Raw genomic sequence first — 14,745 nt, forward strand, 5'->3', positions numbered from 1 at the left:
ATTGTCAAGATACTACTACAAGGCAGAAGCGGGGCTGTAGCCTCGTTGTGCTGTGGGACAGGGAGTTCCACAAAGCCTGAGGTTAGGCAGCTTTGCAGGATTCTTCTTAATGCTCCATGACACTTTGGATCCAAAAGCAGTAAATCCCAAGTTTCCCCCTCGTGGGCATTACAAATGATGTCTTAATTTACCAGCACTAAGAAAACTCTTTTTTAATCTCTTTGTTTATAACAGATTTTTATTATTATTATTTTATAACAGAAAAATACAAAAGCAAGTCCTACAAGCTTTCAATTTAAATTTTTAAAACAAAATGAGCTGGCCTGAGTCTTTCTACAGCAGGCACTGTCAAGACAATTCCATCTTGAATACTTTCTGTTTTAAAAATATTCTGCCCAGAATATCTGTTTTTAAATTTTTATTGGTCTGTTTAAAGTGATAAGCATCTGTTGTTGAATATGTTGACATGAACAGGGAAAGTTTTTCCTGCTAATTACAGTGTTAGCACTTATGTCACATTCCAGATTTATTCCCCTAACTTGGGAGGTAGGTAAATAGAGAGACAGATTCTCCTCCTGCTGCGAAGGCAGGACAGAGGTGGAATAGCAAGGTAGACCCAGGTTTTGAAGTCAGCGGTTCACAGTTTAAAGTTCTGTGCTCAGACCACTACATACCATTACATTTGCAGATACTGGTTCATTCAGGCCTCCAGAAATCTAATCATTTTAGGATTTCCAGTGTCTAAGTTCACAGTAACGTTAATTACCATGCAGAAGTCTGGCTATTTCAAGACAATTAAGAGATATGAAGAGAATTGGTGGAAGAGTGAATCAGGGGTCATAGTCTAGTTCAGTATACAACCAACTAGTGCTCAGTCTGATAAATGAAAATCAAATACAAAGCTTGAGAGCCAAAAAATATCTTAATAAATAATCAGAGCTTGTATGTTTCAGAGAGCCGGGTTTTCTTGGCAACACCAGGCGGTAGTCATTTCTGAACAAACAAGATTGAAATTTATGTCTCAGTGAAGCAATACTGGAAGCCTGTTCGATGTGCTGCACAAAGACCATTTCCAAGGCTCCCCACCAGATGAATTTCCTCCGTGTGCTGGAGGTGGGCAGAAATACGGTGCATTCGCAAGATGTGCCTCAGATGCAAGATCGGTCTGTGCTCCAAGGGCATCACTTGTATCGATGAGTCTGTGGGACGCTGCCAGGGGACATCTGCTTTTTAACTAACGAGGAGCTGGCTGAGTTTTACGTCTGCTCCGGTGTTCAGGGGCGCTGAGCTTCTGCACCCATTCATGTCAGTGGGGTTTGTGTAGGTTCAGCAGTTGTAAAAACAAAACAAACAAACCAGCAAAACACCAGGCCTGCAGGTAATAGCTTTCTGCAGGTATGATTTACAGGTGCCCGCAGTGCATGTACAGCAGCTCGTTCCTGTGTGATCTAGAGAATAAATGCATTTGTACAAGAGGCTGGCCTTGGGAAACGCCTCCATAATCAGAACTACCACCAGCCAGTTCATGCTTACAGAACAGCTTTGCCACAGCGAGGTACTACTAGTGGCATCTGTAGAATGGAAGCCCGAGGCGCAGGCAGCGTTGCCTCTCAGCTCGTTTGTGTGTGGTGGTGGGGAGCCCAGGCTCTGGGGGGGATTTTCCCTTCCTGTCCCCTGTGGGACGTTCCTCCCTACCCCCTGCAGTGGCAGGCAGGGCTGGGGGTGAGCAGCCAGAGGGGCCCTGGAGCACGGGGCCGGGAGGGGAACTGTGTTCACCCTCCTCCGCATTTGCTGACCCAGGCGAATGCCCCTCTCATTCCCCCAGTGGCCTTAAAAAGCAGGTTCCCACTCCTCCTGCACCCCTCGCCTCCATGCAGCTCCTCCTCTCCCTCAGCTGCCAGGGGAAGAAAACAACAACAGGTGTAAAATTAATGCTTTCTCCTTTTTTGCAGCATTATTGCAACATCCTTGTCTCCCCTTTGGCTTCAAGGAGACTGGGCTGCTCTGCCAGAGCTGACTGCCATCACTGCTTTACCTTTTGGGACCTTGTGCCGCGCTCCTACATTAAAAGGTTTGTTCGCTTTAAGAAAAGCGTGTGCCGTCATTGCAAAGGAATGTATAAAATCTGGTGTCAATAAGCTTAATTGGTGCGAAGGCCTGATTGGGTTGGGGGGGGGGGGGGGGGGGGGGGGGGGGGGGGGGGGGGAAGAGGTGTAGATATTGCCTCCTGCTGAACTCTGTAAAGAGGCCTGGCAGCTTGGTTTTGCTGGAGGGAGCCGCAGAGCAGTGACCTGAGGTGTGTGAGTAAAATCCTCAGCTGAGGGCTGGAAGGAAAAGTGCAATTAGTGGTGGTCTTTCACTGTTGCTGATGGCAGTCGGCTGTGATACACTGAGTAGAGTTAACACTGAAATGCGTGGAGGTATTAGGGCAGAGCTAGGAGAGCTGGTGGGTCTGGGAGGAGAAGCTTGGATCGTGAAAGAAAGGAGGCTTTCTGGATCTGGAATAATTTGGGATTCCTAGGGAGAAGCTTGCCAGCTGAACTAGAGAGTCTTGGTTCCTGCTGGTATGGCTCAGCCTTCCTAGGAAGACACTTCAATGTGTGTTTGATTATGAAGAAAACGGGCAGAACAAGTGGAAAATAACAGTACATCTGAAAGAAAATTCCAGTGGGCAAGAGCTGTTAGTTGGCTTCAGATAGAAAGGCTGGGCTGTTCTAAGTGATGTGCTTTTTAGAGGTAAGCGAAAGGGGTACAAGTGTACACTTCAGGGTATAAGAAATTAAAGGGCAGCACAGCTGCTAAAAAATTAAAGTTGATGTATTTGCCTCTATAAATTCAGCATGTTTGCCAGAACTCTGCAGTTGGATTAAACTCAAAGCATATGTTCTCTGACTTTAGGATTATCGCACACTGGGCTGCATCCATCACTTCTGCTCTCTCCTCGGCAAAACAGCTGAAGTTCTGTAAACTAGCAGAATCGCACATCTAAAGTCCAGCAATCCTTGTGCCACTTTCAGTTCACTCCTTAAACTTCCTCTTCTCCTTTGTCCACTTCTTTCCCTATATAGATGCTTCCTGATTTCTTTCTTTTTCTTTCTGATGTCTTTATTTCTAATGTCTTTTCCTTATTATTTTGCCCCTCTTTCAGTGCTGAGACATGACTCTATCTGGAAATGCACTGAACAAGTGACAAAGTACCTTCATGTTCTCACTTTTGCTTCCTTCACGTTTTGGAGAGGCTCCTTAGAAGCACACCAAAATAAATCTAATTTTCTTCTTTCACTTGCATAAAAAGTCAACAGCAACAGGCTTCTGGTTTCCTGAGATTACTTCTGTTTATAGGGATTGATGCTTGTTCAGTGTTTCCTTGCTATTTTCAATCTTGTTTAGATTGTAAATAATTTGGATCAGAGACCTGTCTTTTTATTACAATTACTGAAAAACTAGGACAATTAAATCTTGGCTTGTAGTTAAGGCTCCTGGTGAATCCTAAACTGTTGATAACAAAGTAATTCAGCAGAGTGAAATTCATCTTCCTGTATAGGCTGTTTGCTATAGTCAGTGTGAATCCCTAAAAAAGATTAATATTTTCCAATGAAACATATAACATACTGATGACTTCAGGTTGTCCACTAATCTTTGTAATTGGCGTGAAATCTAGGGTGGCTGGGAGTCAAAATCCTGTCTTTTTGGCTTTGTGTGTGTTCTGCTGATTACCTGCCTAATGAAGTAAGTAGGCAGGGCAATCTCTGTGTCATCCTGCAACCATGTCAAGTTACTTGCTAAACCTCTCTCTGGGAAAGTGGGTTGGAAACATTTAGGTGAAGATTTTCTTTTCAGTACAAATTTGCTGCTTTGTGGAAACCTAAGGATGTTATAGGAGGAGATCTGTTTCAAAGAATTTACTAGCTTTAAAATAAGGTGGAGAAAAAAAAAACCTAAAGGGTCCATGATCATTCTAGCTGTTTCCAGAATGAAAGACTCCAGGCTTTCCTCTTGAAAGTGATACTAGTTGCACTAAGATAATTAAAGAGAATATGCTGTTTACATTTACGTGTTCATGCCATTTTTGTTTGAGTCAATTTTGATCTATGAAAATTTGAGACTTTGAAATTTTGTTTTGATTTTTTTAATAAAAAGTTTAATTCTGCTACTTAGTAGAACTGTATCTTATGAATTCTACTAAACAGAGTTGCAAAAACTAGATTTGCTGCAGTTATATGAATATACTTCTTTCAATACAGAAGCTTATTCCTGCCAGTGGCGAACTGTCAGTGACACTGATTTTCTTCTCTGTTCTTGTCTTCTGTTTTAATATCCTCAGTCTGATTTGTCTCATCTGCACCTCTTTTCAAAATCTGCTTTACCAAAGCTGCCCCTTGTTCCAAGCAGACACCTCTGTCTTTTTTGCTTTGCGTAAGGCCATGTTCACAGTGCACTGACTTTGAAGATTGCCATTCTTTTAGCTACCAGCTTCAATACAGAAGATGATTAATTATTTCTTATAGCCATCCTAAAGGAATGGCAGGAAATTGCAGCATAACTGGGAGCTATTTCCATGTTATGACCGTGAGATAATGGCTGCTATGATAGGTAGTGTACGGCTACAGCTTCAGTTGCATGTGGAAGGTATGATATTTATGTGACCCTCCCTCCCATGGTATTCATCACTTCTGATCCAGGGGAGGCTTCAGATCCAAGGGGGGTGGGGGAAAGAAATGCACAATTAGGAATTAATTATTACTAAATTTAAATTGATGGAGGGGAAAAAAAATTGGTATTAAAGGCTTAGCAAGTACAAGTGCACTGTTTAGGATACCGTTCTCTCCAAGTAACTGTCACACTGTTAGGTTTTTTCAGAGTCCAATAGATTAATACCATCTTGAGACTCTCCTGAGCAGAAATACTTCAGAAAACAATCATGGTAAACAGGTTGCATGTCTCAGCTCCAGGAGGGTTTGCTGTCACACAGACGTTGCAGATTGTATGCTGGTAATTCCAGATCTGTATCACCCAATGATCCAAATCCTCTGTACCACTTGGTAGTTGGGTTAGTAGGATCGAGAACTGAGTGCTGTTGTACCAGCAACGTGGCTAGTGTTCACTCTCATGCATCCTGCAGCATGGGGTTTTTGCATAGATATAAATTACAGTTAATCAGCCGTGAGTCTTGGGAGCTGAGTTCCCTGGGGACTGATTGCCAGGGGCAGGGTGTGAACTGCTGGAATCTGTCCACAGGAGGTGGAAAGAAACCAGAAAGCAGCAAAAAACTGGGAGGAGCAGTCATGAGCATGGCCCAGAAAGGTAATGGCAAAAGGACTCTGCAAGATGCAGAGCAGAAAGCAAAACTGGAAATCATGCATGTTTAATCTACTTGCTGTTTTCTCATTGTGTTGTGGAAACTTGACTTTATAAACTGAATTGCACCAAAGAAATATCTGGTTTGTATTATCAATCTTGTCTCCATATGGAAACAAGTCAGATCAAACGTCAAGATTTTTATTCTTTTATGTGCCATCATGTTTTACTACATCTTTTGATATCTCTCATAACCATTTTCTTTTTCTTTATTATAAATGATTAATTCACTAGGCAGTCAGCCTCCCTTGAGTATTGCAGGGTTCTAAATTGCTTATTTTGCCAGAAAGTATTTGTTACTGGATCAGAAAAGCTTGACTGGCTAGTAAGGAGGGAATTCTTCCTAATAAATATTCCTTCTGCATTCCTCTACATTGGAAAAAAGAGAAAATTTCTGAGAAGTGTTCTAACAGTGCTTGTACTTACTGTTGAAGTCAGAATTGTAAGAAGCACTTTGCCATTCCTGCCTTGTGAAGATGTTCTAAAGGACAGGAACAAATTTTAATCTAAAGAACATTTATGGTTTTTGATAGGGAAGGAAATTTTATAATGCACGGTATTACAGAGAAATTCAGATCTATAATTCACACTTTAATACAGATACAATATTACTGTTACAGACTGATGTACTTCTGCGGTTTTTCTGGACTGTCATTCCTGAAACTGCCTAGAGAAAGGGAAAGACTTTCTGATTTTTGTCGATATAATTATATGGCTCTCAAAGGATTTGCTCCTGTTTTCACCAGTCAGGAGAGAAGTAGTAGACTCACAATACACAACAAATAAATTCCACTTCCTGCCTTCAGATCTCTCAGTCAGACAGATGAAGACAGATAATGGAAAAAAAGCACTTAAACAAAGGAGTGAAAGTCATGTTTGGTCTTTTTGGAGAAAATGAGAGTGGAGCTGCTCTGATAGGAGCTGTAATAAGAGTTGTTTCAAAGGGGAGGGGTGGCAGGAGGTGGGACGTTCACTCTGGCAGGCTTTGATTTAAACCTGAGCACAATGGTGAGGCACCTGTTGAGAGCTGAAAGCTTTTCTAGAGATTTTGGTGCTAATTGTCGCCTCGCAGCTGGAGGATTATGTGTAACCTGAGCATTTAGCACTGAAGTTCTTATAGCAGCCTTGACAAGTATTGAAGGGAAAAGTTCCTCTTTTTTTCTACAGTTAATACCACAAAATGGTGGTTTATAAAGTTTGTCTTTAATCTTACCTTGCCGTGATGCCCTTTCAAGAAAGAGGACTACAATCTGCAAGTAAAGCCACTGTAAATGCAAGGATGTTGTTTTAACTTCAAAAGTAACTGTAATTCTACTAAATATTGTATCATATGCAGAATGGATTCAAATCTCCCATTCTCTGTGCAATGGGCCTATGTGTGGGGGTTTGTTTTTCTGTGTTTTAAAAATACCTTCCATTGTATAAACATACTTAAATCTAAATTGATCCTCTGTTGCCTGGAATTGCTGAGCTAATAGAACAACTAAGAATTCATTTTATGCCTATGTAAGACTCCATTCACCTCACTGAGCCATATTGGGATCAGCGTATTTGAATATGATGTGAATTCATTCTTCTTTTTCTTGTCACAAGAAAACAGAATGCCAGTTTCATGGTATCAGCCTTTTATCTGTCATCTGAAGACAGGCAACAGAAAGCATCACTAAAGTAATTGTAATTGGATGACATACAAGAGGAAGAGCTGCAAATCCTGAAATTAAACTCTTAAAACCTTGTTCTCCTTCGTTTACTTGTAACCTGAACTAACTGTGGAAGTTTTTCAAGGTTTAGATTAAAAAATGGTCATAGATGACAAAGTAATGCAGTGCACATTTGGGGTTCTTAATTTACTATTGCCTAGACTCTTTTAACAATAAATAAATAAAAATTAACTTTTAAAAATATTTCTTACATGAGCAGTGTAACATATGTTCTTGGAGAACATTAGATATGAGCTACTTTACAAGCAGATCCGAACAGTTGCATTCATTATCTGCTCTACTTTTTCCTAATGTAATCGATCTATATTAAAAAAATCATTGTGGAAGCACTGAGAAAAATAACTAAAGAATATTGTTTCATCCAAAGTTTGGTCTTTAAAAGATACTGCACACATATACACTATATAAATATTTATTAGGAGTATGACAATTTTGGTGATGTTTAAGACATTGCAGCATTGGATTAAAAAATTAGAAAATTGCATTGGACTATCTTGTCTCTCCCCTTGGTAACACTGGATTGTTCTCTGAAGTTGCTTTATTTCCTGTACCATACAAAGTGCTTCAAATTTAGGACTACGACTAGTTCAGCTCCTGTCCCAAAAAAATCTGAATTTCAGTAGTATTTCTATTCATTTGCTTAAAAACAAAAACTACAAAAGAGGAACTTAAAACAGTCTTACAAGTTAAAGAAATAGCATTGGGTTGCATATATAACTCTTAACTTATAGTCCTAGCTTGAACACCCTGCATTTTTTTTACTTTTATTTTTTTCAAAAGGGAAAGTATCCCAGCCTTTACAGCATTAGCTAATATTGAAATATCTTATTTAGGTTCAAACCTAGTAATGAAGACACAATTTCTGCAGTGAGGAGCTGGATGTTGACTTCATAAAACTTACTGATGGAGAAAGTAGTAACACCTGAGAAAAATGAGTGCCGAAGAAAAAACTTCTGTGTACTTCAGCTGTGGCTTCTACAAAGGTAAGATGCAAAACCCTCATCAGAAGTGAAAAAGTGAAGAGCTTATCTTGAATATTTCAGTGAAAGAACTGTAATTTCTGCAACTAAGCGACTTTGTTTACACTATTTGGAAGAGTGGAATGCATTACTTGTAATTGTCATCCAGTAAGCTTTAAACAGCTTCCTTGAAAATGCAAAAGTTTTCTCGTTTGACTGATTTATCTTATTGTTCATGTTCAGTAATTTCCAGTGGGCTACCTACAACTTGCTAAATGGGTAGACATACTTTCACTGTTCACATAAAATGGAGTATTCTTCATGGGATAGCGATAAATCAAAAGGAAAAAATCATTTCAGTATGGTCATTGCATCAACTTGTATTATTTTAGCTCAGCACGGTTGCAAATATAAATCTACTAAAAAGAACCAGGTAAAAAGATACATATACACGCAACATTTTTAAAAGGCATAGTCACTTGCATGTGTTAAAAGCTGCTAATCTATAGGCCTGGAAATACTTAGAACTTTAGTATTTTTGAACGATTGACTAAGTCAAAAAAAAGAAAAAAGTGGTGAAAGGAAATCTTCTTGTTGAAGAAATGTAAAAGTAACATTTTTGGCAGGCCACTTTGGGTGATGTCATTCTGCAGAATGTGCTAAAGTCTGTTATTTTACAGCAGGAACTGATTTCTCAAGGCAGGCAGAGTCTATGGGCACTTAGTGTTGCTCTCAACTTCAGCCAGCCAAGATCTGTGCTTTTTTACACCTCGTTTGATGGTAATAAACCATGCACACTTTTAAATATGGGACTCAAAGGCTTTTTTCATATATATATACACACATGTATGTATAAGTATCTATATATTTGAAATGTTTTGCACACTATTTATTGTGTGGGTTTATCTCTTGGCTGAAGAAACGCTCATTGCTAGCGTTGAGTATTCGTTGCCTTCTGTACTGGGTTCTGGCAGATGAGAACACTAAAAGTAGAGTTGCATTTGGGAAGGCAGGGAGAGCCTCCCCCCCCGATACTGCCAGTTCCTTGTGAGGTGACAATTCCTTGCTGTTTCTCCCCAGATACTTGCTAATACTCAGTCAATAGGATATCAGAGTAGCTACAGTTCAGTGTACGTTTGCTTTTTCATGAGTGAAAATAGGTCGCAGCTCTGAACCACGCTAATTTGAGTGCAAAACTTTGGTAAACTGCAAAGAGCTTTACTGTATTTAAAGCATTAAGTAGTAAAAGGATTAGGTTCTGTTGAAGTTATCCAAGAGGGAGCATGAATCAGGTGGTCTTTGGAGGGTTTAAGGATTGTCCTGTTAAGGGCCAATAAATGTAGTTCACTTGTGTGCTAACATAAGGGAGTATTTGTATTTGTTACATTTTATGTGACTACTTTTATGATACCATCTGCTCTATCCTATCGATTTGGACCACAGAGCCTAGTCATGTAGTATAGGTACTTTAGAACAAAATTGTAAAGAATACGGCTAGTAGCAGAGAATAGTCAGGGCCTGATTCTGGAGAAATTTTGTGGACTGCTAACAGAATAACATGTCACTTGGGATAAATTAGACTGGCCTTATGATTATTGCATCTGAAAGAAAAAATGCTGAATACCTTTCACTGACATTCTTTTCCTTTTGCATTTTACTTCTAGTGAGAAATACCACTGCAATAGTCCGAGTTAAATTTTTGTTTCTAGGTATATATTAAAATAATGTTTTATAAATCAAGATTTCGGTGTCTTCTGACTAGGTTTATTTCTTTTTCTTGTTTACTAGCGTGAAAGTATTGATTTGGTACTTAGTGAACAAGGGCTTTCTACATCCACTAAGGAAAATCTGTTTGATTAATGTCTGGAAAGGAAATCCATTAAAGCCTCTGGAGTATTATGAAGTCTTATTGCTGTTAACAAAATGCATATATTTGATCTAAGCTTGGTGGGTACTTCTTACTTTAAAAATGACATTATATAATGTTGTGTATTCTTAAGATAAGTTGGTCCTAATACTGCAAACAATATTTTGGAAGAGTTGTGTCTGTAGGCAAATTACAGTAACTCTTTGGCTGTGGAATTACAAAAGAATAGCAATTTTATTATAGGCACACCTGGCTCTGCTGCCTATTATTAAGTTTGCCTGACACATACCATTAGAAGATGTTTTCAGTTGCTTAAAACATTTCCAAATATTAACTATTTGGGCTGAAATTTTCCATGCTAGTTGTCAATCCTAGTCTGAATTTTTTTTTCTGTTTTTCTTTTTTCTTATTTTTAAAGCTTAAGCCAAAAGAGGCCGGCCAGCTCTTTGCACAAGACTAAAGAAAAATACGTTATTTCTTCAGTGCTAAAAAATTCTGGTGTGTTCTATGTTTTTGTTTCTTTTTTCCCCCTTGTGTTTTTATTTTTAAATTCTAGCAGTTCTTTGTTTTGATGTAGAAAGCAGACATTTGCTTTTGTGTTAGAGATGTATCCTTTCCTTCTCGGTGAAAATCTACAGATACTTGGCCAAGTTATAAACGTGTGTTATCCCCTTTTGTAGTGGTGTACATCAGGGATGACTATATACTGTTACTGTCAGTTACTCTTAGCTCAAATGGCGGAGGCCTGTATGGTAGATGTAAAGGCTATAACTGATGATGAATCATACAGGTGCCAGCATGATGCCACATGGTAGACTTTCTGTTTTTTTTTCAAAACGTAACATTGAAAACATTAAGGTTGCAAATTAGAGCACAAAAAAGTTATAAAATGCTAAACAACAGAGTTTCCCATCCCCTTCTATGAATGTGTGCTTTTTGGCATACATACATTCAATCTACCTTTTTTTTTTTCTTCTGTGACTGATGCTCGTTAAGGTGCACTTGATGGACCTGCTTTGAGGAAGACACTTTGCAGATATTAAAGAGCTTAGTTTTCTGTAGGATACTTGCCTCACTATTTGCAGCTGTTGGAATTGATGGATAGGGCTGACAGGGGCTGCAGAACAGGGATCATCTCTTGGTAGCATAGATGAACACTGTCCTGGAGAAATTAATTCTGTGCTGATGCCTACCATCGTGGTACTTTGTGTCGCTAGGTGAGGCATATAAACCAAATTGGTTGGGCTCGCAGAATTTGCGTGGTGGTGGCTTTCTAGGTATATGTTTTGAGGCTCTCATGTACAAGTGCTAAGAAAGGTGTTCAAGTCTGACTAGAGCAAGTCAACAGGAGCTATGTTTTTGATATGTAGGTACTCTGAAAAATATGGTCCTGGGCATCTTGAATCAGTTCATTAAAACTGCTGAACATTTTTGACCTTGCTGTGCTTCAGTGTCCTGTTTGAGAGTACCACTCATTTAAATGAAGTAGTTATGAAGATTAATTAGGGTATATGAAGCATACATGTTGCAAAGCATAGGGAATACTTCTATAATGGTGAAAAGCATTTTGGGACATTGATTTTTGTCCTGAGGAAAGACTTCAGACAGATTATAGCAGAGGAAGTCTATGGCAAGATTGGAACAATGGAGATAAGACAAAAATTTGAATAGTTGTTCTTCACATCCCCCAGTTGAGTCCTGGATAAAGAATGGTTCTCAGACAATTTTAAATAATGTTTAAAAATGTCTATAAATGCAAAAATGTTTTGGCAATAGTGAAAGTTTCAGACTTATAAAATGCAATGCAAAATTTTATCTGATTCTGTTTCAAAGTAGTTATCCATACTCTTTATTGGTACCATGAGCCATTTAACATTCGATATACTTGTCAGGTGCTGAAGGTCTAATGTATTAAGAGAAAAGTCACTACCAGGAGGGTCAGTTGCCAGTGTCACTGTAGTACTCCTTGGCTGTTATAACCGAAGTAGAAGTTTGGAGCTTTGTGCCTGGTGTTGTCCAAATACCTATGCTTTTAAATGTAATTAATTTTAGGAAGTCTGAATTAACAGAATGTGAAAACATTGTTTATGTTATGACTACTAGACCTTCCTAATAAAAAATAAATCCATGTGTATTTGAAATATAAAAGCCTTAGTACCTAATTGCAAAATGTAAGCAGTAAGTATAATGGAGGCTTCTGTAATTATTTCATATATTTCTTTTCATGTGTGTATGGTCATGTATATGTACAGCTGTGTTTGGATGTTTAAATGCGTTCTTGAAATACACTCTGCCTTCTGCAAATTATCTCAGTAGCAGCTGCTGTCTGTCACACGAGCCAGGCATGGTGGGGTAGAGTAAGATTCTTCCCTTCCTCCGTGAAGCATAATTTTATTAGGCTGTATTGTAAATCATAGGGATGCCTGCTGAGTACGCTCTGCAGTTATGATTTTTTGGTTATTGCTGCACAGAACTAGGATTTTTTTGCTTTAAAGTTAAAGCTTTCGAAGTTCAACTGTATTGAGTTATTTGTATGTGAACAACCGGTAGTCAGAAGAGGTATTAGCACTAATTTGCTGGAAATACCTATTGATTGCTATCTAACAACTCTAACAAAGACCCAGTTAAACTCAGGAGTGTCCTACAACAACCTCATGGATTTGTAGGTTATTACACTAAAAATGGGAAAGTAGACACACCTTCATTTAGGGGAAAAACTGGAATCTACTGCCCAAGGAAATATGAATACTGTGAAAACATCCAAACAGAATTACTGAATAAGGTAACTGGTGTTTTCTGTGGGGAGAAGACATGCACATATAAGCCTAATGCAGCTGTGGGCGGTTTTAGTTCCACTCTTACTCCCTTGTAGGAGCGTGTCTGTGTGCTTTATCATATTGTGTAACCCACGTTCTTCCTTTCCATTATAGGAATAACTTGGTTCCCCAGGATTTAGTCTTTCTGGGAGTCTTGTTTTAATTTTACAATGTAAGGTATTTCAGGGGCAGAGACCGTGTCTTATTTATTGCTTTTATGAGTCATTTACTTCGTTTTTGGATGCTTGACAGATAATAATGTGTTTGATTGCATCATGTGGTCTATCAGGTCTGTAGGAAAACAGACTTCCAACTCTGTAATGAAGTCTTAAGTTTGATTTACTGTTTACTCATTCGACAGCAGATGCTAGCCAGAATTCAGATCATTTAAATTCTATGAACTGACTAAGCCAAAGGCAATATAAAATCAAGTATCATCAGTGTACATCTAATAGTTCACACAATGTAACGCTGTCTAGATTTTCATCATTAATATTCTTGGACTAAACACGGAGCACTGGACAGAAGAAAACCAGGACAGATTTCAGCTGGAAAATATTGATAGTGTCTTAATGTTGTATAGAATAACATGTTAATGGTTGCCATTTTGCAGTAGTTCTTGTACAATCCATGTTTCCCAATTGTTGAGCCCTACTGTAATTAATCTGAAAAACCAAAACAAAACTTTTTTCCTTCCCTCCCCCCCCCAGTTTGTTCTTGTGTAGGCTTTGGAAAGCTGTAGTTGTGGAAACATCAAAAAATTAGTTCCTAACAGAAATAATAGAGCTAACAGCTAAAGAGACGCTCACTTTCTCAAGCACTTAAAAAAAATAATAATTTTGTTTTATTTTTATTCTCCATTATTGGTTTTCCTACGGAGTGAAGCTGAGTCTAGTGCAGAAAGTTATGCACTGCTGGGAAGCTGTTGGCCAGATCTGGGGACATGATGTTCAGTCTAAACAGCAGAGAGAGGAGTACTGTATTCTTTTTCCTTCTGAGGGACCTGACAGTATAGTTCATGAAAGACATAGTTCTTGGGCACATGTTAAGCCAAGTAAATTTGATCAAGTTGTTGCTTGTCATATGAGCAATGGACCCAACAATGTCCATGGATGTAGAGTGTCAGAAATGCAAGGTGTGCAATGCCTTTGGTTAAACTCTTGTGAAAGACATGTGAGTTAACATGTTTTGTCTTACTATTGTAATGGGGTTGCCACAGCTTAATCAATTTGAGTAGGTGCTTTGGGATCAAAGTCTCCAATCATTGGTTTCGAACAAAAAAAGACAGTCCCTCTGCTTGGCTTGATTCCTGTGGACTAATGCTGCAGTGACAACAGCCAGCATTCAAGTTGGTGCTAACCAGCGCTACTAGTACTTCCAGAAGAAGAGAGGACACAAAGACAGAGCTTCGTTCTCTCAGATCAGGAATTTAATTGACTTACTGCAGCTTACTAGCCTACTGTCAGTTGGCTGAACCGTGGCAAGTGAACATGAGCATGCTCAAAGGCTGTCATACGTGGACACTAAAGTGTATGGGGATGGCTTTCAGCAGGAGATCTCCCTTATGAAACCAAATGGGAGAAGCAGAGTATTAGAAGCCTCCTCTCCAAACACAGGCCTGCAAAGCAAATGCGTGTGGAATGCAAATATGGGTAGCAGAATGTCATTGTTTGAAGGTGAAAGCGAGGAAGAAAGAGGATGAGAGAAGTGGCAGAAGGGCGGCAGCAGACGTAGTCATAAGAGCTCTGATAGGTAGGAAGGAAAAGCTGAGAAGCAAGGAGTGCTTGGGAGTGAATGCTACCTAGAAAGAGGCTGGAGTTGGTGAACGGACAACTACTCTTTTGATTCCTGCTGCGTGTAGGAATATACAACTTTATATGATCTTTGCGAATGGGGAGGGCGTGCAGTGAAGATACTTGGCTCTATCAACTATTTCCTGTCTTGATTCATTCAGATGTCTAAGACCCTGAAGTCTGCCAACTTATTTAGGTCACAAAGAAGAAATGATAATCAGGAGATGCTTG

At 39.1% G+C, this 14,745-nt stretch overlaps 1 protein-coding gene across 1 annotated transcript in view; it reads left to right on the plus strand.

Moving 5' to 3' along the window:
- The first annotated feature begins 2,014 nt into the window (after positions 1-2,014).
- Positions 2,015-14,745, plus strand: part of ZDHHC15 (zinc finger DHHC-type palmitoyltransferase 15) — a 154,392-nt gene continuing 141,661 nt past the window's right edge. Inside the window, exons 1-2 of the mRNA XM_050901507.1 lie at positions 2,015-2,071; positions 7,913-8,062. Coding sequence (XP_050757464.1) covers positions 8,011-8,062 — 52 coding nt within the window. The 5' untranslated portion in view covers positions 2,015-2,071; positions 7,913-8,010. The remainder of the gene's footprint in view (positions 2,072-7,912; positions 8,063-14,745) is intronic.

The sequence above is a fragment of the Gymnogyps californianus genome, chromosome 9, assembly GCF_018139145.2.
Source record: "Gymnogyps californianus isolate 813 chromosome 9, ASM1813914v2, whole genome shotgun sequence".
NCBI lineage: Eukaryota > Metazoa > Chordata > Aves > Accipitriformes > Cathartidae > Gymnogyps > Gymnogyps californianus.